At 42.1% G+C, this 26,844-nt stretch overlaps 1 protein-coding gene across 1 annotated transcript; it reads left to right on the top strand.

Moving 5' to 3' along the window:
• Nucleotides 1-16,333: 16,333 nt before the first annotated feature.
• Nucleotides 16,334-24,851, top strand: fam131c (family with sequence similarity 131 member C; the record flags this gene model as incomplete). The annotated part of the gene is made up of 5 exons (XM_080762903.1): nucleotides 16,334-16,375; nucleotides 17,440-17,524; nucleotides 22,577-22,801; nucleotides 23,365-23,454; nucleotides 24,574-24,851. The coding sequence occupies 5 exons, from the start codon at nucleotides 16,334-16,336 to the stop codon at nucleotides 24,849-24,851; spliced, it is 720 nt and encodes a 239-aa protein (XP_080619029.1).
• Between the last annotated feature and the right edge of the window lie 1,993 nt (nucleotides 24,852-26,844).

Here is a 26,844-nt window from a genome sequence, read left to right as displayed (position 1 = left end):
TTTTATATTCATCGAATAATTGAAAAGCACATTGGTTTTTATATAATTAAAAAATATATATATTAGGTCAACGTATATCAATTAATCACTTAAAGGACCACTTCACCACTTTTCAACCTATCTTCATATAACAGGTCCTCACTAGTAATCATGAAAAAATGGCAGACTGCTCAGTCTGTGTCTCATAGGAGGGCTGTGGGCAGTTCAGAAACCGTCTTCCAGTGTCATCATCATTAGGCAGATTATTTTTTAAACAAGATTTTTTTGCAAAAATGTTTAGATTTTCATTATCGTGAGAACGATGGCTTCCATTTTCGCATTGCAACTTTTCAGGACTAGAAAGCCTGCAGTTTCTATTAGCTTGTATTCCCCATCGATTATGTCACTGGAAGACGGTTTCTGAACTGCCCCCACAGCCCTCCTATGAGACACAGACCGAGTAGAAACAAATTGCGCCATTTTTTCATGATTATTAGTGAGGACCTATTATATGAAGATAGGTTGAAAAGTGGTGAAGTGGTCCTTTAAGCGTTTCTTCAGACAACAGTGTTGTCAAGATCTGCAAGCTCACATTTGAGCTTGCAGAATGGCTAATTTAAACCATTTAGATTTTCTTCCTATATGGCCTGCATAACATGCCCAAAAGAGTGATCTATTATTAATCAAAAACATTTTTATTGTAAATTATTGTTTATTTCTTATGCACGCTTACAAATACAGTAAATACAGTCGGGAAGCAATGAAATCCAGCATGCATGTACCTAGGTTTACCTTGACCAAGCCCTTTGCCTAATCTCTTCTACTTGACCTTGCATGGGCAGGCAAGTGACCCTGGCGCCTTCCTTCTATTATAAAAAAGTTATCAGCTTTACTTGATTGATGCCTGTAACAAATCCTTTAATGCATTCCACAGATAAGAGCGACACACACCAGCTAGGAATGTCAATATTTAGACACTGAAGTAATCTGCAGGTCAACAAAGTAATACTACTGTAGGCTACCAAGGAATTACAACAGGTAGAGTCTACCTGGTAGACTATACTATGAGAATTTGAGATTTGCTACTTAGGTACTTAACGCCTTAAGGTCATGTGTTCACATGACATGGCCTTGTTCAAGCAAATGTCATGACTACAAATAGTCCTCGCTTTGTTTGGGGACTGTAAACCAAGATCTTCCGCCATTGCCTCCAGCCCTTCTTCCATTCATCCAGTATATCTCCTTGTGGGTGTGGTAGACTCGGTTACGCTTTTTCTCTTCCGCTCACGAGGGCAAACAACGAGAACATGGGTCCACCGCACTGCACTGTTTATTTGCAGAATGTGTGTCCAAATTTGTATTCACACGAATTCATGTCTGAATGTGTGTGTGAATCAGCTGAAATGTACTATATCACTGTCGTCGACTGTTGTTTTCCATTTTATTGCCCTTGGTGCGGAGTGGATGGATATGTGGAAGCTTGTTTATGTCTTTCATTGGGGGAGTGTACAGTAAATGAGAGGGATGCATGCAGAGGGGAAAGGCCTGATTTATGCTCGGTCGTATGATGGTGTCGCGTGCCAAGAACAGCAGATCTACAAACTCTCAACGCATCACAAATTGAAAATTCTGAGCTTGTAGATCTGCTATGTTCTGCGCGTGACACCGCCATATGAACTATAAGTCCGGCTAAATAGCATAATGGGAGGGGAGATGTAGGGGAGAGGGAGAGGCAGAGAAAAAGGCAATGAAAGAGAATTTGAGATGGGAGCCAAGCCATCCCAGGGCTTCACTGCAGGCCACAATAGCATGTGTGGTGATTGTGTTGAAGGCTGTGCGTCCTGAGCCAGTTAAAGCCTCTACCCATGAGGATTCTTGCACGTGGGATCCGTGGCTTTCGCTTTCATAGCTTGTCCCTCTTCTTGTGGCTCCTTAGATGTCTCTGTTCCTATAGTAAATGTCCATTTGAAACAAGTGGGGGAAAGGAAGCATTGGAAAACGGTACTGGTCATATATGACCTCTCCCTTCCACTGCTGTTTATTTTCCTTTTTCTTTTTTCTTTACTTCTTCTTTTTGTTCCCTGTAGGCTATATTGCACTGAGTTTCATGTGCGGATTTGAAAACCGGCAACGCTGAGGAATTTACATCCATGCTAATTTTAGCGATGGGTTCCTGACCAGAAAACACATCCTCCAATTTCTGTCTATATTGGTCTTCCTGCCGCTCTCCACTGCTCTTTCTCTCAATAACACTCCAGGGTTTTTGCAGATTATTCTGTTCCAACCTTTCTTCACAGACCCTCAATTTTAAAATTTTCGCAGAATAAAAAATGCAAAATAAATAAAAATACATTTCCTGATCTAAAACATAATTGCAGAGACCACAATTAGATCCAGTTGTGGATAAAATATACTGAAGTAAATACTCAAGAATGAGTAAGTCAATGTCCATTTTAATATCGATGCTTTGCTGTATTGAAAGTTGGTTATCAAGAAGGTAGGATGAGAAACGTGCCATTTTAGGTCTCAGGAGTCAAGACAAATATAACTGACACAGCAAGTGCACTGGTTTTACTATTTTGTGCATAGATTAAATTGCATGGGGAGACGGCAAATGTTCTCCAATCCCGGAGTGGGTTTTCCATCATATTCCACCTAAATCTGCAGAACCTTTGACATCGCGGTTACTCCGATTCTCCCAGAGTTGGACATTGCGTAGGCAGCGAAGACAGTGACAGGTTAACACTTGACCACATGTGTGCAGTTTGATTGACATCAAACACAGTCCTGTGATGACAGCAGTCCCTGCCTTCTTCACAGCCACTGGATAAACGCCAGAGTTTTACAAAGACATCTGTCCTGCAGTGCTTTGACTTTTGAGAACTTTAGAGCCAATCAAAATATGGGACATCTCAATACGTGGGACAACAAGGGATATAAATGCTGTGCAGTAGGCTACAGTGGGATACTTGGTGACCCTAGCGCACGCCTATACTACAAGTTTTATACTTATTTTGAATGAATTCAACTTGTAGACGAAAAATGTGTAGACGAAAGATGTTAAAATATAAGACACTCATTATTTACACCCATCAGCAGCCACACATTGAGACAGCATACTGTATGGTGACTTTTCTTTTTGGTTTATCTATTTAGTTTATATGCATTCTTTCTATATTCTACATACAACATGCAAACACACTACACACAAGACCAATTTAAATTACAGTTTGTTGTTTTCTCTAGCTGTGTTATTTATTTGCATTTGAGTTGGCTCACTTACTGAGTGTGGGAGAATGATGATTGGCTGGCCAGAGCAAGGGGAAGCAGCAGTTCCATATCGGCAGCTGATGGGGACAATTGGACTGCACTACAGTCTCTCTGCACCGTGGGGGATGGCAGGGGTTATTTCTAGTGTGTTTATGTTGCAGCCTGTGTCTTTACCCTCCTTTTGTTTACAATTATGGTTTGACCTAGCTGTCCCTATATATGTTCCCCTCATTCTGTCCTTCTGGTTAAATAAGTTGTGTTGTTCAGTTCAGTGTTGTTTAGTTATAGTTAAGTTGATCTCATCTTTGTTTAGGGCCCACATTTCTGTTATTTATTAAAACTATTATTTGAAAAAAGAAAAAAAACCTTTTTAACTTAAACCAACAAGTTTCCCTGTGTCTCTCCTTCAACTTGGTCCCTAACAAACTATGGTTTGGAAAATTGGTAGGCCTACTCTTTGTGCTCTTAATGTCCCAAGAATATAATTTGCCAATACATTGACAGAAGCCTTGAAAGAACAAATTGTGGCTTAAGTGCGAACTTGTGGTTTAGGTTCAAGCCACATAAGTGGCACAAACCCTATAGTTAAAAGGCTTGGGGAACTGCTGATGATCAGATGACTGCTCTACCTTCTGAGCCAGTAAGTTATGTATAAATGCAATGGAGTCTCATTTGTTTTCACCACCAGGCCGAAAGTGTGGCAGAGATTACGTCTTGCACTCTGTCTGTCCGTCCGTCAGTACACGTGATCAAGATGGATCCTGATTGGCATCTAAAGTTTGCAGGAAAGAAAGGAAAGGTAGCCTACTATGTTTACCCAGGGTAACTGGACTAAGCCCAATAACTTGTTTACAGCCAGGCCCTGCTCATAGAACATTTCATGGTAGGGGTTCAATGCCTTGTCCAAGGGCACTTCAGTGGTGGTAATTTTAACGTGCCAGTCCGGAGATACGAACTAGCGACCTTCCGATATCAAGACCGATCCACAAACCGTTCGGCCACCGCTGCCTTAGGAGTGGTTCGCTTTGAACAAAATGCCTGAAATGATTCCACTCATCTCTATAAAGATTGAATTCCGAACATTACTGGCCCACTAACCTACCTGGCTTGTACGTTTTCTAGTTTTCTAGTGCAATGTTTTTGAATATTTACAATACCAAATTTGGAAACAAACATTTCTAACCTATAGGCCTACTGTACCTGCCAAATATGGAAACTGTACTGTTAGCTCTGGATGCCCTGTGCAAAAGCCCCAGGACTTTAACAAAGCTTTTTAATAGAAACAAACACTACAGGACCCGTGTGTGATTATTCTATTTCTATTGGCCCCTAAATCTCACTCAGCATGACACGTCTCCGCTCATCTTTTTTTTCCCGCAGAACTATTCTTCATCTCTCTGGTCCCCAAGACCACCTCCCCCTTTTGAAAACTATTGAGGCAGCGGAGGATTGCAATTTAAGTGTGTCGAGGATCATACCAATAAGTCAGGGTACTAAAATATATTCAATTCAGACAGTCAGTTTAACATGTTGGGGTCCAAAGTTCCAATCCTGCATCGTTGCGATATGAAACCGAGACTGATACTGTACCTCTCTGCCAGATTAGACCTTATCAGAAAGGATACAGTGGTTAGTAGCCTAATTAGATAGCTGTCACTAGTAATAAAACTGAGGACAAACGTTTTAGCAATGGAAGAGTGGAAGGAGCAGCATTTCTATAAATTATAAGATTTACCATTGCCTTCCAAGAAGAATCACACACTGACAGACTCTGTCCCAAAAGTTTAAAACCTCAGGCCGTACGTGCCCGTGGGCCTTCTCAGAATATATACGTCTATCCTAATATACGTGTCCCGTACATCAGAAAAGTGTACAGTCCTTTTCCTACTAATCATGGTTCTTGTCACAGCTTGCTGACAAGATTCTCATCAAGCCAAATTATGCTAAGATGACTAAGTGACTCTCTCAGCATTTTCATTCCATTACATATCCATTTAGTGTATGCAGACTTTTGTAATCATATATTTCTGTCTCTGAACAGAATACATTTTGTTGTACTCGCATGAAGTATTGAAGATTAATACGAGCTCCCTGCAGTTCATGACTAAAGAAAAGTTTCAGGTTCTCAATGGCTAGTTGTACATTATACACAATAGTGTCTTCAGTAATAACCACTTGTGCCCTGATATACTTTGTCGTACAATGAATAGTGATGGGATGCATTGTGAGCTTGTAAATCTTTTATTTTCACTATTCAAAAAAATAGGGACACCATGTTGAAAGTGGCAATGATGAATAAACAATGAGATAATGTTTGGAACAAATTGGCCTCCCAATCACTGCCAGAATTTGACATTTCCTAAAACGTGCTGGCTGATACTATGGGTCTGTTTGAAGTCAGAAAAGGGCGACACGAGGGAGCAGGGCAGAAACACAAGCTGCTGTTGACATAAGCCTTGCCGTCCTGCAGACTCTTTGTATATTTTGAAACGTCGGCCTAATTCACTCCATACTCCTTCTAATGACATTGCTGATGTCACCGAGCACAAACAAATCCTAACAAATCCTCCACAAAAAAAAAAGAACTTGAGTAAAACTCTGTACTGTCGGCTCCAGAAGCTCTTTGCTTTCTGCTTAAGTGTTCAAGAAGGGTTTGTGGACGGCGCCACACAGAGGGGTTTACATTTCTCTTGTGCATTGAAGAGACAAAGTATACTTAAAGAGCTTAAATTTGTCCCCGTCTGAAATTTAGAAGTCGAAGCCCCAGAAGTCTGGACTTGTGGAAGTAAAAATCCAGTCTCCAAGTTTACATAGCTATTTTACCAAATACATTTTAATTATCTTTTTTTTTTGTAGGTTTGTACACAGCCTAATTCCTATTGAGGGTTTTTTTTGTTCTGCAAAAGCTTTTAGCCTTTGACTGTGTGCAACCTGGGTGGCATGGATCTGGCCTTTATGGACATAATGTGGCGCCCAGATTCAGTTTGAATCTTGTAAAGATCAGGCACCTCTGGATTCCCTGTGCAGAAGCCCCAGGACTTTAACAAAGCTTTTTAATAGAAAACAAACATACAGAAAAACACTACAGGACCCGTGTGTGATTATTCTATTTCTATTGGCCCCTAAATCTCACTCAGCATGACACGTCTCCGCTCATCTTTTCTTTTCCTCAGAACCATTCTTCATCTCTCTGGTCCCCACGACCACCTCCCCCTTTAATTTCCGCCTGTCTGCATATGTTTTGGAGGCCATTAATCGTCCCCTGCACAACATGTACCCCAGCAGATAATTACAGTCATTAAACCAATTAGGCAGCGCATGGAGAGGAGGGTAAGTCGGGCCCCGGGGCGTCTTCAGTCCTGTTCTTCAGCAGCAGGACGGGGGCCGACAGCTGAGGTGGTCCGCCAAAACTCTGGCAGTGTTTTAAGAAACACAGAAAAGAGGAGAGAGAGAGAGAGAGAGAGAGAGAGAGAGAGAGAGAGAGAGAGAGAGAGAGAGAGAGAAAATAGTGAGAGGGGTGGGAGAATTACTTCAGCCCAGTTCTGGATTAATGCAGTTTCCTGTCAGTGGTGCTTTGGAAGGGCCTTGCCAAGTTCGCTTCAGGCTAAGTAACCATAGCCATTACCCACCAAAATCTTCATCCATTCGCAAATGCTTTTCTCGGAGGACACTGTGACTGTGTCCATTTTGGTTTGTGTCGACCCAAATGTGCACCACTAGTCACAGGCTCACAGCCCAGAGGCGCTACTGAAGGATATAATGAAGAAATGTGAAAAATACATTAGAGGTGGCAGGAGAGGGAGAAGTGTGACTCGGCAGACAGCGGTTTCTTTCTGTCATGCTATTCTTGAGTTAATAATATTATGATTTGTGCTGGGCCCAGTGTGAGTCCTGGCGCCATCAGGCAATAATACATGGTTATTAGTTATAGAGACAAATGGGAACGAGACCCTAGTATAGCCATCCAAATGTCGAGCGAAGCCACAAAAACTCGCTCACACTTCCCTGGAAAGTCGTGCATGGTTAGCCATATTGGACGACAGACTGTCCTCCGTTGTTTCGCCGAAGTATTTCCCAGCATTCATGGTGTTGCACTTGGCCTGTATGTTTGTGAATTATTTAAGGAGAACAGAGTTTACTGCTCACAAAGAACAGATGGAGATATTCACAGGTTTTCCCAGGTGGCCTTTGGATTGCATGTTCCACGGCAATGAAGAACATGTAGTGACTCCATGCAGAGCCTATATAAACAGAGAAAAAATATTAAATACGTCCAAGGCGGAAACAGACTTGTGAACATTAGCATGTGCACATTATGCCAAATGGAGCTCAATTCCCCTGAGCCAAGCACGCTGATTTATTTCTTGGTTTATGTATTCTTGGTATAAAAAGGCGGATCATACTTGACCAAAAATTAGGCAAGATGAAAAAGGAGAGTATTGGCCCTCACATAAAGACTTGATACTTTTTAAAACGTGTTAGCTCTTTCACGCAACCATTAAAGCTTTACACTTTTGCAATTTGACAATATCTGATCCACAACACCACAATGTGTTGCCTCTTGCAGTTTGTAGATCTGCCATTTTTTTTTAAACATGAGTTTTTGAATTGTTTTTAATTATTTTTAAAGTCATGAAATATCTTCACCTATGACAATATGGATGGCAGAGTCAATGTGATTTCAAATAATAACACTGTAGATTTCACTGTAGAGATTTGTGCGACTGAAAGTGAAAAGAAAGCCCACCTAGAATGTGGTTGACTGCTGTGCAGTCCCATATGGTCCCATGAAAAAGTGATTGCAGCTGTTTTCCTTCATGACTCAAAGAACTTTGAAATGAAACGCATTCTGCCCCCTGTGGCCACACACAAGACAAATGCCAGCGCATCTTAAATGTTCCAAGTTTGATGAGCACCCAGCTCCCATTCCGCGACTCCAAGGACTACAACAAATATTTTTTGCTAATGTTTGCGGCTCCATAATCAGGAACGATGATGTATGATGTATATATTGGGAACTTTTGGATTTTCTTTTTGAAGGCCTATTCCAATTGCTGTGCAAAAACCACACTCGCAACTAATCAAATCATATGTTTGATTCGGTTCAAAATGTTTGTGTCTTCCCCCTGTGATGAAAAATGTAAACATTGTACAATGTTCAAGTCAAAATAACTGAATATGTAGAAATGAACACTGATTTTAGAGAATTTCTATTGTCTTCCGCTCGCCATGACAAACGTGAGGTGGAGACAGGTTGTGGGATTGTAGAGAGGATGTGAATTGCTGAGGAGGAGGCTACACACTCCTCTGGGGACAGTATTGCAGGAGAAAGGCACTGAATGAGGCTATGCAGTATGCAGGCTGGGGTGGATTACAGAACGGCCTTATAAAGGCCAACAGGTCCAGGGGCCCAAATGCTCAGCTATATATCACTTTAAATATGTTTTAGTGAAGACATAACCTGAGATTCCTTTCATAAGAAATATAAAATATATAATGTGACAGAGCAGCCTCTGTCAGACTATTCATGATCAACAATACACATGCATGGTCTACTCGTCACTGTAATGTTTTTGTGCCGATAACTTATGTCTTCTTATTTTTGTACTATTTACACTAGTTCTTGTTTTTTTTCTTATTTTTTTCCTATTTTTTTTCTTATTATTTTTCCTATTTTTTTACAGTTTTTTTTCCCTACGTTCGACGTTCGATGTTCGATTTGAGATTTGTTCGATTTGAGATTTGTTCGATTCGTTTGTTCGATTTGAGATTTGTTCGATTTGAGATTTGTTCGGTTTGAGATTTTGTTCGATTTGAGATTTGTTCGATTTGAGATTTGTTCTACAAGAGCGGGAACCCCAAAACCCAGATCTTTTTCGTTTTGTTTTAGCAGATCTACAAGCTCAAGTGGCGCGCTATATGAGCTTGTATAAGTCTGCTATTTTTTGGAAAATCGTGAAAATGCGACGCAAATCTTTGATTTGCCCTCCGCTATGGTGTGATCAGCCAAAAATTAACTTTCTACTTCATCATTCTACAACGTCATAGAGCAGATCTACAAGCTATAAACAGATCTACAAGCTCTAAACAGAGCACATAGATCTGCATCTGCTACTTCTGCTGCTCTAGAATGTGAATCCTAAAAAGCAACAGTTTTGGACATACGAGGTTTCACACACACACACACACACACACACACACGCACACACGCACACGCACACACACACACACACACACACACACACACACACACACACACACACACACACACACACACACACACACACACACACACACACACACACACACTGACACACACTGGTCTGATTAACCCATTCTGACCTGAGATCAGGTTATAAAAATGTCTTCTACATCCTGACAGTTTTCTGAAAAAGCTATGTTTCTATGTCAGTCGTTCTTTGATTGCTCTTTTTTCCTATTTCTTTTCTATTTTTCTTTCTTTCCGATTTTTTTTCTTATTTTTCTTTTTTTCCTACTTTTTCCTATTTTTTTCTTATTATTTTTCATGACCCTCTATAAAGTTTCATAAACATGTGACTGCATGTATGCATTATTCACTTAAAGATTGAGTCTATGAGGTGACAGTACTTCATTAGACACCCTGGATTCGTTTTTATGTACACTCCTTATATAACAATAAGACCTGATGTTTTAGGGTGGAAAAAAATCACGGCACTCCATCTTTAAAAAACTTCTCTTCAACTGGGTTTTTAGATATTGGTCCAAAGTTAATGTGTATAAGTTTTGTGCAGTTTGATCAATAAATCCCAGGAGGAGATCAATTTTAACAGTTTTTCATAGAATTGTGGGAGATCTAAGGATCAATGTCATGAACTATGTGTACTGTGTACCTTTATTGTGTAGTTATGTTCCTAGTGTTTCGTGTCTGCTCTAATTGTTGCTACCTGTCTTGTCTCACCTGTCCTGATTGCTAACTTGTGTTCACCTGTGTCCATGCAGTTCAGTCTCAGCCAGTCATGTGTTGATTGTAGTTACTAGAAACTCAACCGGCCGAACGATTCTAGTTCCACGTGTGAGCAAGGAAGGTGTTGGTGTGAGTAATGAGTGTGATTGATGCACATGGAGAATAGGGTGTAAATACAGACAGGAAGTAGATGGAAATAAGATAGCATTTGTATTTTCATGTTGTAATGTATGACAGTGTTTGTATCAAAGAGTAATTAAGGCTAAATAGTATAGCAAAATGTTTATTGAGGTTTATTGCTGTCGGTCAAACGGTTCATGAGCTATGCCTGCTCAAAGTTTGGATTTTCAATTAGTGCTATAGCGCCACCCTTTGGCCAATGGTTGTGGGCTTCATGTCTTCACCATTTGGCATAGTCCTCTACCATATTGCAGAGTTTTGTAAAAGACTGCACGGTTAAGCCAGAACTGCAATAATTGAGAGCACCATAGGCCCTTCAGGTTTGGCCCCTCAAAGATAAAATTTTTACCTATATTATTCTCTTTTTTTTCAAGATTAGTTTTTTGGCTTTTGTGCCTTTATTGATAGTTACAGTGAAGACAGACATGCAGCAAAGGTCGTCATGAATGGGATGCGAACACGCGGCCAGAGCCTATGTGGCATATGCGTCTGGACCATTAGGCCAGCGCCCCATTAACCTCTATTCTCTATCTATAAGCTTCTTAAGACCCAAATGACAGCATGAAAAATGGTGTTCATTTCAACATCATATTGAATTCAGAGTGTCCACAAATAAGGGTGAACAAATGGCTTCTCTTGTGTATGAAGTGAGTTCACTTCAGCCAATAAATTCTAATCCTTATTCAAGATTCCATAATTGTCAATGTTTAGTGACAGCAACTGAACTGCTTGCACATTTCCCATAGTGCCAGCAGAGGTCAGACTGCTCCTAACCACCCAGCCTAAACCCCTTCCTCTGTTATTTTTAGAGCACCCTTGCTTCAGCACCACCACCAGCCCTGCAAGTGAGACCACCTCTATTGTCACTAGTCATATTTTAGAGGACATCAGCATGGATCTCTGTGATGGTGGAGGGTGGACTTTCATGTTTCTGAATGTCAAGGTTAAGTTTTCACAGATAAGGCTAACTTTATCATCTCCTCGCCATCAGATTAATAATGTCACGTCACACGTTCCCAATCCCCCTGTCCAACCCTGTAGGAATGCGTGAAAGCGTGGAGCGACATGGTCGCCATGGTAACAGGATTTTCCCGGTGACGGAGATAAGGGCTCCAACGCCAGGGATGATGTCAGCGGAGCCCCACATTGTTCTCATGAGGGAATCATGCTTTGCTGGGGCCACAAACAAACACACATATTGGCACTTATCTCATGTTATTAGTGTGTGTGTGTGTGTGTGTGTGTGTGTGTGTGTGTGTGTGTGTGTGTGTGTGTGTGTGTGTGTGTGTGTGTGTGTGTGTGTGTGTGTGTGTGTGTGTGTGTGTGTGTGTGTGTGTGTGTGTGTGTGTGTGTGTGTGTGTGTGTGTGTGTGAGAGAGAGAGAGAGAGAGAGAGTGCACATGGGGGGTGCTGGCAGAAAGGTGAGAAAGTGAGTTAGTTGGTGCATGTGTGCATGCAATGCATGAGCGCATGTGTGCCAAGATTGACACTTTGTTTCCAGACATGGTTGAGAGTGAGAGAGTTTCACAATCTTTTCCAGCAGCGCTGTTTCTATAGGAGTGCATAACTCAGTCAACTCAGTCAGAAAACACACAGGTATATTGTATGCAAAATATCACCATGACCTTTTCCTGTGACTGCGCCAATGAATGCTCTGTAGTGTCCATGCTCGCCCATCCAGGGAAACACATAGAGAGAGTGAGACATAGAGAGAGTGAGACATACAGACAGACAGACAGACAAAGAGCGAGATAATAGAGTGGGAGGGGACACCGTCACATCAGCAAACAGATATTCATGCTTTCCCCATTTTTCCATTCTTGTCTGTCTCTCTCTCTCCCTCTCTCTTTCTCTCTCTCACTCGCCACCTTCCCCTCACTCTGCTCCTCTCCTCTCACCTCGCCGCCTTCCCCTCACTCTGCTCCTCTCCTCTCACCTCGCCGCCTTCCCCTCACTCTGCTCCTCTCACCTCTCCTTCTATAAACTCAGGCGAAGCATCGGGCTTGGGAAGAAAGCTTCCCCAACGTTGTCTCCTACTTTCTCTCTCCCCGGCTCCTCACCTGTTCCTCCTCCGCTGACCGCTCCGCACCGATATCCGGGGTCAATTTCTTTCTTATTTTCTTATCTTTCTTTCTTTCTCTCCGGCCCCCCCTGCACCGTTCCCCCATCCTCCTCCTTCTCCATGCCTTGTCACCATGGTGAACAGATAACCTCCCGGGGATGTCCTTGACACCATGGGTGCCTGTCTCTGCAAAGGTCACCAAGGTCAGTGCCTCCATCCGTCCGTCCTTCCATCCGTCCATCCGTCTATCTGTCCATCCGTGTCCGTTCCTCTGTCCCGTCTGACCATCTCTGTCTGTGTCATCTGTCCGTCTGTCTGTCCATCTGTCTGTCCGTGTTGACAGGAGTAGCCTATACTAATAGCCTGGGCCAGTGAGCTGCATTGCAAAAAAAGTAACCAAAACAAAGTTGTGCACTCGCCAATCTTTGCAGAGGGATTGTGTGTAAGAAAATAGCCTCTTTTACATACACTGAAAGGTCATTCTTATTATTTTTATATTTTATATTTGTATTTTCTTATAATGTTATGAGGTCAGTGGCATTGAGGAATATGCCTTTTCTGCCGTTAGAGAATAAAGCCTGGTTTGTACTTCGCCATATGTAGGTCTGCAATATCTCTAACAGAGATTCCTACCAAGTCACCTGGGAAAGGGACAGAGAAATGTTAAGTTTCCATGCTGTGATGGAAGAGACCAAATCTCAACGAGACCTTTGTGTGGGTGCTAAATGGTCCCGAGTGGTCCTCGGAAGTGATCCACAGATAAATAAACACAGGATCTTTGGGATCAATGGAGGATAGCAGGGGATTTAGGAGATCACAACACAATTCCCCTGGCGAGTGTCACCACTTTTGTATAGTGTTTGAAACAGTATGGTAGAATTCAGTGTTGGCTTGATCTGTTCGAGGTGTCGCAAATCATCTAGTCCCCATGGCAGTCAGTTGTCATTTTCTCTCTTCTGTTATCGTTCTGAAGCTGTTGGAGAAGTGGATACACTGATACTAGAATTCAAATTATCCTAATAATGATAACAAAATCCAAATTCTAGATCTTATTCATCATAAACAGATGATGAGAAATGTATACTGATGTGCGCTGTCTGTGATACAATACGGATGGACAAAGAAATGAAAACGTTCTTTTTCCTATTTCATCTGATCGTATCACATTTTATGTGAGGATTTAATGTAATTTATATTAGTTATGTAACAAGGAAGCTTCCGCTCAGATGAAGGAGACTATTAGGGCTGTGATTGTGTGCGTGCGTGCGCATATCAGGCAGAAAACCTTCATTATGTATTTACATAGCTCATGGTGTTAAGGACAGCTCTGGGAGGCAGATTACAAGGGAGCAGATGACAGGAGTCACAAATTAACATCATCCAACAGGGAGCCTGCAGGGCAGTGCGCAGTTTCCAAACATTTTCATTTCAAGGACCCCCAAATTGATTTATTTGGCTGCTGATTTTAATTTCAAGGACCCTCAGGGTGACATGCATTAGACCTCGGACCCCAATTTATATTGTAAAATCACTGATTAATTTAACAGTACACTCTCTGAGTTACAGACCCAGTTTTGGTTCCTAACTATCTATTTAGCTGGGCACCCCCTGGAACTCCCTCAAGGACCCCTGGGGGTCCCTGGGCCCCACCTTGAGAACCAATGCTTGTGTGTGCACATGTACAGTCAGTAATCACTTACCAATGTCCCTAATTTGGGCACATTTTGAATTTGAACACTGAGTCTACTGACTACAGCTCCAATCCACTGATGGACTAATATTTGACACAACCATGTATAGCGTGACCATATAGCCTATGCTGGTATGACCATTTACAACAGTGCTTATTAGGGTTTTGACTTTTCTCTCTTTTCACTGTGTCGAAGTGTGTTCTGTATAGGTCAACTTATTAAGATATTTCTGTATGTTCTGTATTGAGATATGTTTCTGTCATTCATTTGTATGTTCTGTATTTGTCTTGTGTATCTGTTCTGTTTGGTTTTCTGTTTTTTCCCTGCTTTTGTGTACCTTATTTTGTAGTATTGTTCTGTGCCTTCCTGCCTCCTCTTGTTGGTGTTTCCTGTTCTGTCTTACCAACCTGATTATTGTTGCCTTTAGTCACCTGTGTTCTGTTTGCCTATTAGCCTATGTGTGTTTGATTGTATTTTGAGTTCACCTGTGTCCTCTTACCTCTGTCTATTTAAGCCGTGTTTGGAATTGGATTTTTTTCTTTTTGCTCAGTAGACCTATATGTCTGAAAGCCTTATCGACCTTTGCTTTGCCCATTTTGGAGGAACCTTGGTTCAGTTAAATAAACACCTTGAAGATATTCTGCTCTGCGGGGTGCAGTACCTTTTTAGACAGTACTTAGTTTAGACTAGTCACTTGGTTAGACCAGTCATTAGTCGTACAACTACAACCTATCTCAAACCCTCACCCTAACCCTAACCTCCCACGGGGCAGCACACCTAAACCTAACCTTAACCCATGTCTAACCAATGAGTGACTAGTCTAAACTAAGTAGTAGTGGTGTTTTTGGGTCCTTCTCCGTAACTCATTCGAGACAGACGGACAGAAACAATTGGTAACGCACAGCGACAGGACTAAAATGCAATTGATATTAAAGCCTACTTTATGTGTACTTGGTCTCGCACTGAAAATGGCACAGATAATGCTATTTTTGGTGTGAAACTCTGACCTGCTTGGCCCCCTCGTACTTGCATGCCATCATATACTACTGAGAAGTGTTATTCCTTTAAAGCTTTTTATTTCATTATGTACTGCCATTTGTGTGTGAAGGGGGGGAAGATTATAAGAATATATTTGAATGAATAGCTTTGTCAAGTGAGAAAATGTATAAACACACTGTACATACAGTACGTCTAAATATATATATATATATATATATATATTAAGAACTAGCATGCCAAGTAAAAATGGAACCAAACGGACCCTTACGGGACCCTCCTTTTTACAGTGTTGGGAAGTGGGTTAATTGAGGCTGATGAAACCTGACACAGGTGGACATTGGACATCAGTGTGTGTGTGTGTGTGTGTGTGTGTGTGTGTGTGTGTGTGTGTGTGTGTGTGTATGCGCGCAATGATCATGACTAGTCCAGGGAAGAGGATCTTCTGTTACCTTGTGTAACATGTTGCCATGGAGACTGCTAATTGTCTTGACACACACACACACACACACACACACACACACACACACACACACACACACGCTCGCACACGCACACACACACACACACACACACACACACACACACACACACACACACACACACACACACACACACACACTTCCCTGGGGATACCCCAGTGTGTCAGTCATGCAAAGCTCATCCTCTTTAATTAAAAAATAAAATCCGTAGTGTTAATGTTATCAGGGAATGTACGCTCTGAGTTTTTGACAGTGTAGGGACATCGTTCGTTCTCCTAATGCTGAATGTGACCATGCAGTGGACCAGGGAGTGCTCCCTCTCTCTCTCTCTCTCTCTCTCTCTCTCTCTTTCTCTCTCTCTCTCTCTCTCATCAATTATGAATTATACCTTTTAACCCTGGTATTTAAAGACAGCCATGTTTTAGCTTCACAGGGCCTTACACACACACACACACACACACACACACACACACACACACACACACACACACACCAAAGATATCTCCAAATGATAAGGTGTGATGTCTTCTTATCAGTAGACCTCAGGCTGCAAGCAGAGTATTAACTTAAATGTGTCCTTTTCCCATCCTGAAATGCAACACAGACACCAGAGGAATCTAAAACCTGTGTGTGTGTGTGTGTGTGTGTGTGTGTGTGTGTGTGTGTGTGTGTGTGTGTGTGTGTGTGTGTGTGTGTGTGTGTGCGTGCGTGCAGATCTCCACCTCCCCATGACAGTGTTGGCTGCGGAGGGGGAGCCATCCACAGGCAAGGTCAGTATCTGTGTACAACTTTTGACCAGTAGGGACGGCGCGGCTTCAACGTTGCCCAGCCATTCTGCGGGCTTGGAATAAAAGAGGCGCTGGATTCGACAATTTGGATTCATAACCGCATACCAATTTGTCATCATTATTATACTGACACTTCCTCCTCGAAAAAGGCTTCCAGGTTTCCTTGTGAGAAGAAAGACACGCTCGTATGAAATACAATTAATCTGCTGTGCCTGGCTGCATGCGTATGAATGCCGTGAGTGGTTTGGGTGTGAAATGTTGCCCCACCCCCCCCTTGTGTGTGTGTTCATTTCAGAGTGAATGCTTCAGGAGATCTTTAGAACAATGTTGTTGCACCATAAAGTCCTGAATATTATATAAATGTAACTTTGAGTCTCACAGCTAGACATGTGATTCAGAAAAATAAGGGAGTGGATACATTAACACTTAAATTAACACATCATAATTTACCGTAGGCCTACTGTGAATTTACGGTTCACATGTGTTTATTATTTATAATTATCACGTGGTTGTCTAACTTGTCTAGAGTCTATATAATCTGATCCCATATCCCTCCCTATGATCTGTCATGTTATGTATGTATCCCTGTTGTCTTGTATTTTAGTTATAGTTATAGTTCAGAGATGAAATGTTTTTATAATCGTCTTTTTCGTTTTTTTTCCTGTTTCACACTAAACCCAAGCGTTTAGGTTCTAAACACTTATTTGATAATTATAAACATGTCACAGTGTTTAGATTATAAACAGATTATTAAATAATCTAAATATGTGGGGACCCCCCTGGGGGTCCTGACCCACAGGTTGAGAACTACTGTACTAGACCACATGTGATTTAGCAATGCTGTTCACCTGTGTCCTGAACTGGTACCCCCCTAGCCAATCCTGTGTTAATTCACCATGTGTTCACAACTTCACCTGTGTCTATAATATCTGTTAGTGGCTATCCCTGTGTGTTGATTGCTAATGTTTGCAGGTTTGTATGCCGTACGCCTACACTTGATATGGGAAATATATCTTCCTCTAACACCTATACGTTATGTATTGCAGGACAGCGGGACTCGATCCAATGGCAACGTGTCCGATAAGACTAGTGTGTATGACATCGGGGAGCTGGCCACTTCCTCTCTGATAGGTAAGACTTCCCCCTCCCCACCACCACTGCTGTACACACGCACGCACGCAAACGATGCTCGGTATTTATTATTAATCACATGTAAGAGGTTGGGGAAGAGCAACGCTCTGTCCATGGGAGGTTAGTAATGCAATCTTCCCAAAGCTTGTGCCTTATCACTCTCACACACTCTCTCACTCTCTCACTCACTCACACACACACACACACACACACACACACACACACACACACACACACACACACACACACACACACAGGTGCCTGCGCGGCCTTCAAACCTATAGTTCTATGTTGCACTGATAAGAGCAATGCAAGTATGGCCATTTGAAGTGTTGATGACATAGAGTCTATGTCATCACGCAGCACGATTAATTTTGATGTCGTTCACCTGTGTGTTTCTAATAGCTGCACGTTGTTCAAACACAGCTGATTTTGATTACAGAACTATCAGTTTTTAAATCTCATTCAAGATGACATCCAGACGGTGAATTCATCCTTTTAAACTGAATCAGCACACTAAAATAATATGTATCTGAAAACATTATAGGTTACCGTATAGAAATAAGCCACGTTGTAGCAAACATGCTTAGCTGGCAGTCTTTCTCTCCTTTGTATATCTGAAGGGATGGGGTCGACCTTTTGATTGGTTCTGAAACATGCAACAGGCTTCCGTTTCAGAACCTTGAAAATAAAATGTCATTGCAGTAGACCTTTAAACACTGCTATAACAGTGCGTTTTAACAGCGGGAGAACAATGGCAAGCGATCATTAATTTCATTGGCTATCGCCTAATCGCCCGCTATCACCGACGGGCGACGTTCCTCCGCCTATCGCCTGCTATCGCCAGTAGTCGCCGGGTCCCATAGACCCATAGACGGGTCCCATAGACAAATAATGCACTTCTGGAAAATGTGTCTATTCATGATCGCTTGCCATTGTTCTCCTGCTGTTAAAACGCACTGTAACACTGCTCTGCTGCTCTTGCAGCACCCAGGTCTACTGTCATACCTGTGCGACCTTGTGTTTGGGAGGGAGGTAGGGCAAGCCCCCAGGGAGGCTCTCCAGCGCTGAAGCACTCGGCCCTAGCGGTTAGAGCGTGAACTGCAGGCAGACCCGTGGATGCATGACCGGGAAACCCTGTGCAGCTGGGCTTTAACATTGAGTGCTCGTTTGCACTTACGCATTTGACCACCAACATGTTGTGGTCAAATGCGGAAGTAGACGGTTCTTCCGGGTGCTTCAAAATGCCACTGAGCAACTTCCACTGACATGAATAGCGGGAGGGCGGGGCTATCACTCCGGTTCAGTCTCTATCCTATTATTACTCTATGAGGTAGGGTTCTACGACCACTTCCTGCATGGTGAAACCAGAAGTGAACAGATCCACTTCCGGGTTAGGGTTAGTGGATTAACCTCAGAGACAAGATTATTATAGTTAGCCTAATTAAAACTAACAAAAAAACTAAAACTAAAATAAATGAATAGAAACATTATTGTTAACTGAACTAAATAAAAACATAGAAAAGGAAAATAAAAACGATAACTAACTGAAACTGTAGGCCTATTGTGTGTTTACAAAACTAACTAATACTACTGCCCTTAGTTTTTGTTATTTATAAGCCCTAATCTGTAACTGAATATATTTTTTTTAAATGCTACCTTTTATTGAGGTTTTATTACACAATACTTACTCTGGCCCCTTTCAATCCTGCACCTGACTTATCTGTCAGGTGCAGGATTAAAAAGAGCAGATAAAACTAACAAGCAAACCCGCTCTAAAAACAAACGGCTCGGGCTGTTAGCCGTGCAAGTTTGTAAACGGTATTAAAGTTTCGATCGTCCACATTGCGGTTATGTTAATTATGCATGTAGTCCACAAGAGAGCAGCGGGGCGCTCCGAACACACGAGAAAGCTGCCTGTAGTGTAGGCTATATTATGCACGGCATGTAAAATGCATAATTATGTGGCATTGTGGCATAATCATTCAGTATAGGCTACTGGGCATAATCAACTATTTTTATGATTTTATATAGGCCTATATTCTCAACTACCCTCTTCTGCCAGAAGTAGGCTACAAAGTAATGTATACCTAAGCATGAGATTCATAGTTTGCTGATCTTAAAGCTCACAACGAGGGGCGGCATGATGCATTGTGAATTTATGAGTTTGACTTTGGAGATTGAATATATTCGCACACCGCTGAATGTCAGATAATTGCTCGTTAATAGATTGATTCCACCTGCTGCTTGCACAGCGCTAAACATTGTGGTGCATGCTGCCTATCTTTATAGCCTATATACTAATCTATTCTACACTACACCATTAGGCTAACAATAATGTAGATCATCCATTTTTTTCTTGGCTTTCCAGATTGGTAATCACCATAATTTATATCTGGTCTCCAGAAATAGCTCATCTACAAGCTCATGCGCGGCTGCAGATCGGCTATTTTCGGATAAGAGATTTATAGACATTATGTGCAAAATTAAATATAAAATAATTAGCTGACACTGTCTGGAGGTGGAAAGTCTGGTGACGTGAGGTTAGTTTGGAGGGGACGAGGGGACTATTGCGTCACCGTTTCAGCAAATCGGCGGCTTTCGCTGTACACACGGAGACGACAAAGTCCCACTCTGGGAGGTGGTTTCAAAATTAGCCGGTTAAGTCCCCAAAAACGCTGTCTCCGTCTGGCAGAAAGGGCAGATCGGCTAAATACTTGCCCGGGTAACGCAAAATAGGTCCTCGTCTGGACACCACGTAAAACTAACTGAATTTGAAAAAGGTTTTTGGCCTGCTGCATGATAGGAACTGGATTCATGACAGTTTACACCTCAGCCAATAGGAAAGTTGAGGGGGCAGGGCTTCAGCAATTACAGCCCGTCCTGTATAAGACCAACTACGAATTTGGAAACATTTTGCATACTGGGAACTGTAGTTAAAGACCATATTCACACAGCGGCCATTTTGGCATTTTGCATTGAAAAAGCAGGGTGCGGCAACGGGGTGGCATTTCATTAACTTAATGGCAAGATGGTCGCCATGTGAATATGGTGAATCACTGTTTTCCCACGTCATTCCAAAACCTATACTGGTTGTGCAAGGGCGTGCTGTTATTGGCCAGTAGCCACTTTGAATTGCAGTTGGGGCAAACGTTCAACCCAAAATACGATTTACTATTCTGTGCCTGTCGGGATGCAACTCGAACAGTGATGAGTTGGCTCAAGCGAATTTCGCAATGTTCGGCATGCAGCAAAGCCCAACCAATAGGAAAACAGAGGGGGCAGAGCAATGTTGCACCTGTGGCACCCATGGGGCCACATGTGGTGATTGTGGTCCCTGGTGTGGCTATTCTGAGGGCAGATCCCTGACCAGTGTGTGTTGGTGCGGATCGTAGCAACGGTGCGCCTCGCAGGTCTACATGTTACGTTTGTGACGTCCACCCCACTGTCTGTTGACCTTCTAGCCTAGGCAATTTTATGTATTTGCATTCCAATGGGTGATTTAGGGTCGTGCTCTACGCGCAATGGCCAGTCTGCTGTCCACTAATAGTTCTCAGGTCTGGTGTTTGTCCTCTCTTTTTTCTCAGTGTATGGATTTTGGCCAGGCAGAAATGGATTTGGACAGCCTGGCCTCGCCTTATTGTAGATATGCCACTGAGTCTGAGTTTTACCTTCAATGTATCCTTCGGCTTTTCCCATCTATTTTTGAAATGTAGCCTCTACTCTCTCTTTGATTGTTTTCCTTACATTCTACTGATAGTGTATGTTCACTTACTTTTTGAAATAATGTTTCCCTTCACCCTTCAAGCTTTTCACCCTTTTACAGTTTTGTCTTTCTTTAAAAGAATTGAATAATTTCTAATCAAGCCGATAGCTTGTGGACCGTCTATTTCCGAAATGATTTCGAACTTTTATGTGGTTCAAGAGGTTCAGTACGTGGTCTAGTGGCTAATGCAATACAGCTGAGCTTCATTCCTGATCTATTCATTATGTATTTTATAGAATTTTGTCTTCTGATACTACAAAGCTATCATTGTGATAGATGAGATGAAATTACATTAGAGTTTTTATTGCCATCAGACTCTGGGCCAGTGGAAATAGCTTTCGATAAAGCATAACATAATGGAATGGCTCTGCAGCATGCAGGTACATGGGCACATACAGTAACTACAAAAAATGTGCATGACGTGACTTCAGAGATAATGTGTATAGACTTCCAATTTGTGTGTTTTACTTTTGCACATAAGTTGTAGGAGATGAAGAAAGCGCTAAATGATGGGAAATGTATTTGGCACAAATGGGAACTTGTGTCATGATCCAAGGAGGAAAAACATATTTTGATGTGTGACCTACGTACGCTTCAACAGTTATAATAAGTCAAAACATGAAGCGGGCTGTTATACTGTAGTGCCAGCATGAGGCCAATTTGACAACTTTGGATGGGTGGAGTTTCTTCTCTGATCTCCAGGTACAAAGTTTCACACCGATCAGTCCAAGTAACGGTGCATTTACTATATTCATATAGTAAATGCAGTAGCTTCATTTGACTTATTTTACGTTAGGTGTAAAAGAAAACACATACGACATGCTTTTCAAAAAGAATGAACATCAAGGACAAAAACACAATAATGTCACAGACGTATTTCCATTGCATTGGTTTAGTCTTGAAAGAATTGTGAATACATTATTATTATTATTTTCAACATCATTTTCAACAAAAACAAAACTCAAGAGCATTCAGACCCATTTGTTTCAAATGATTGGTATGATTGTATACTCTCAGAGGAGTTCAATTCAAAAAACATAAAACATTAAATTAACACCATAAATTAAATGAACACCATTAGTATATAGTGTATATAGTGTGACAGTGTATATTGCGGTCTCAGAGATAAGAATAGGATCATATGGGGGTTGTTGAAATGACAAAGGGTCACTGGTTTGGGCCCATTCTCTTTGGTCCAATTTGTTTTCACTCCTCACTTTTGCATCTATCTATACAATATATCTCTGCTTGTCTGTTGTTGTCCCCCCCTCCCTCCCCATCATTAGGTCTGGTGGCCACAGTAAAGGAACACATCACCAAGCCTACAGCCATGGCCCAGGGGCGAGTGGCCCACCTCATTGAATGGAAGGGCTGGGGAGGAGGCGGTGAGGGGACATGGAGTGGCGGATGGAGTAAATCTGCAGGGGGGGCAATGGGTGTAGAGCTGCACGAGGACGAACAACTCTACTCACAGATGTCAGACGAGATCAAGGAAGCCCGGTTTGCCGCAGGTGAGGTGTATAATACCGGTAAGCGTTAATTGAGAGCCGTTTGGCTGACTGTCTAAAACAGCAGCTTCCAACCACGGCCGACATGAACATTTTGGGCCCACCCATCTGACCATGGGTAGGCCTCTTTCGGTTGTGTTACAGCTTGGATTAATGGAATTAACGTGGTTCCTATTATTGGTGGTATGACAAAGGGAAAATAAATATATACCATGATTGTTTTTGTGCATACATAAGTAGTCTTGATGATTTGCCAATTATTTTGGGGCCCATCCGGCCCATTTACGATCCTCGAGTCACGGTCCACATTAATTGGGAATTGCTGGGGTAAAAAGTTATACCCGGTGGCCATTGCCTGTTTTTCAGAATGGTTTACATTTACGGAGAAACAATGTCTAAGAAAAATCAATAGTTCTTAAATAGCAGGTGGTGACGCAAACCCCCATGTGCCTTATTTGATTTCCCTTTATCTCGGAGGGCGCCGCGGACATAACAAAACAACAGGTTGTTGACATCCGAGACACAGTCACATAAAGTCCTTGTATTGTGCCTTTGGTTTTTCTCAGGCGTTGCTGAACAGTTTGCCTTGGCTGAGGCGGCCATGAATGTGTGGTTGATGAGTGACAGCCAAGAACAGCCGTCCACCAGCCTGCAAGGTACATTATCTATCCATATCTCTGATAGTCTCGTGTAGCCAGACAACTATTCCACAATCTCTGAATGCTACGTAGAGTCTGGAAGACTGGGACTATAGCATGGAAGCTGCTATTTCCGTTCACGGAAATATATTTTACAATATTTTCTTTTTGTATTTTCTTTTCTGCTAAGCAACAAGCTATATATGCTTAGATGTTTACTATTTATATTAGGATACATTTGCACGACTGTAAAGACGAAACGGAAGTGGGGAAGAGGCTCCACTTCCGCTTTATATTTTACTCATTATAGCTCTTCCGTTGGTAACGTGAGACTACTGTATATCTCTGAGGACAGAATATTAAATAAAAATGTTTACATGGTTGGGGTTACAACACCTCTCAAAAACATATATAATATAAATTCCTTTTTTATTACACAGTATACAGTATAAAGGGTAGACTTCAATATTTGTTGATTACTGTAATTACAGTAATAAGCTGTACCGGTAATTGCTACCAATTGATGATGACTAATCTCAAAACCATGAGGGAAGTGGTTTCTGTAAGGCCTGGACAGACTCCCAGTTCATGACACTTTCAACCAACCATAAAATGTCAACCAACCAATCCTTAATCACTTTATTTTGTTTTGTGTTTTGAAAAAGCGACTTTGAGTATTTAGAAAAGCGCTATATAAATTGCATGTACTATTATAATTATTATTAAACCCTATTTACTTGTTGACCGACTGATTGATTGATTTGATTGATTGAATATTTACATTTGTAATGTACTGTATGTACAGTACATTGCGTTAAAAAATGGATGAGAAAACAAAAACAAAGGCTTGTTTCCATTCATGATAGTTACAAGTTAGCATTTTAATGTTTTGAAGTAATTGGGCTGTATTTTGCGTGTCTTAAGTACCTGGTCTTATTCCCTAACTTGAGTAAACTAAAGACCTGGAGGCGTGAGCAATGCCATTTGGCTATTATGAGTGGCCAAAGAGCATTGATCACGCCTCCAGGTTTTTCGTTTACTCAAGTTAGGGAATAAGACCTGGTACTTAAGACACGCAAAATACAGCCCATTGTCTCTTGACTCTGTGCTGTTACTTAAACATTCCTCTCCTTATAGCGGCCGAAAGCCAGTTCCTATCTCACTTCCTGCTGGATGGTGGAAGCGTTGGCGTGCCTCAACATCTCTACAGCATCCACGGCCAGGCCGACGGTAGTGACAGGACAGACTGCCTGGCTCCTCATCAACAGGCTGCCTCCATTCATCCTGTGTCGTCTACCTCTCAGCAAGAGGGACATCATCCAGTTGATGGTGAAAGTACTGTAATGACGGCAGAACCTGCTGTGCGACACGTAGACAGCAGCTCGCTGTCTGAAGACGATGTATTTTATAACTAGGGTCTAGAAAGAGCTTTTGGCAATCTTCAAAGTAACCTTTGAAGGGAGACTCAAGGTGAGGACTTCTTCAAGTCTTGTCAATCTAAAGAAACACGTGGGGGAGGTCAATCATCTCAAGGAGGAGCATCAATTGTCAAAATGGCTTCTCTGGAAAGACAGACCAGACACAAAAACTGATAGACTGACAATTTGCCATTACCCGCAGCTGAAGCATTTTCAGTCGCAATCATTGAGAGGCGTGGTTGAAACCACAATGCCAACGCCTCGCCAAAAACATGTCTGAACAGAGAAGATGTAATTACACAGAAAATTGAAAATGTATCTCATTTTAGAGCCTTTGTCTGAGACTAGAGGGAGTAAGCGAGGGAGGAGGGGGGGTTATTGGGGGAGCATACGCCCAATTATCTGTCTGGCTCCCAACCGTGATTAGCTATTATTCACATGTCTCCCTGAGAGCGAGGAAAGAGCATAGAGCAGGGGTGAAATGCAGGGGAAAGAGGAGGTAGTGCAAGGGAGTAGAGAAGGAACAACAAAACAACATTAGGCCAAACGAATTCTCGCATATGCAAGCATTTGTTTGGCCTAATGTACAGTATGATATGATATTATATGAACTTTATTTGTATAGCGCAAAACATAGTTCCAAAGTGCTGCACAGAACAAGATTAAAAACAACAAGAGACACACAGTAACAAAATTATAACGGCACACAAAACAATAGCAAGCATGTATGTACAATTGGCTAACACTCTGTATAAAGGTGGGTTTTCAGACGAGACTTAAATAGGGGGACGGATGGGGCTAACCTAATGTGCACTGGCAGTGCGTTCCACAGTCTGGGTGCCCGAGCGGAAAAAGCCCCGGGTAACTAGGTTTGTACGAGGGACAGCCAGGAGGGCCTTATCCGAGGATCTGAGGGTGCGCACGGATTTGGGGAGGGATAGCATCTCACGGATGTAAATAGGTGTCAGCCCATTTAGGGCTTTGAACGTGATTAAAAGAATCTTAAAATCACATCTGGTGCTCACTGGCAACCAGTGCAGATCTGCTAGTATTGGTGTGATATGGTCCCGTTTCTTTGTATTTGTCAGTAGTCGAGCGGCAGAGTTTTGTATTAGTTGTAGACGGGATGTAATTTTCTTTGGAAGGCCATGGAATTGCAGTAATCGAGACGTGATGATATGAGGGCGTATGGCACGTCGGTCTATGTTAAGCATGATGTAGACCTAGACTTAGTTGCAGGCCGGTGTTGCGCACCAGGACTACAGCCAATCTACAAGCTCACAGCGCATTGCGCTGCCATGTTTTGCGAGCAGTAGATTGGCTATGTACGACACCGCTGCACAATAAGTACAACTCAGGCTTCAGTATGCAGGCGTTCATTGGAGCATGTGAATGTGTGTATCAGTACGCCAGCTTGAGAGAGCAAGCGATAATAGAGGGGGGATGTTTAACCTTATCGCTCCAGGCGTTCTTTTAATAGAAGTTTACACAATGCGAGCCTCCTGGGGCTGTATCTGTCTGCCATCCCCCTATTGTTATCGCTGCCACTCAGAATAGTGTTCAATTGAAGCCGATAAGATGAAGAGCAAACAAAGAGCAGGCTAATATGATCATATTCTTTAAAATGACTGAACCCTTGGGCAGAGCAATCTGCTGATTTGGATTTTAATTAGACCGACAACAATGTCTGCTGTTCCACTCAACAATAGTGGGGCCACAAATGTAGCGTGACTGTGGATAATGTCAAATGACAGACTTACACTGAAACCTGATGAGCTAGAAATCTTGTTATTGTTTGGCTTCTAGTTGTCTAAAGCATTTACCCCCAAAAAAGTCATTACTTTTTTTTAAGAGATCCATACTGTGGGATATAAATGGACTGATATCCCATACATAGGCTACCCATGCTACCCACCATTCCTGTCTAAACTCTTCCTCGTACACCTGAACCCCTTGTCTAGTGTCTATATTACCAATGAGAAGAGATCGA

The sequence above is a fragment of the Protomyctophum bolini genome (genome assembly GCF_963924005.1).
Source record: "Protomyctophum bolini genome assembly, chromosome: 5".
NCBI classification, from domain to species: Eukaryota; Metazoa; Chordata; class Actinopteri; order Myctophiformes; family Myctophidae; genus Protomyctophum; species Protomyctophum bolini.
Note: the sequence above shows the minus strand (reverse complement) of the source record. Positions and strands in the feature narration are given on the sequence as shown.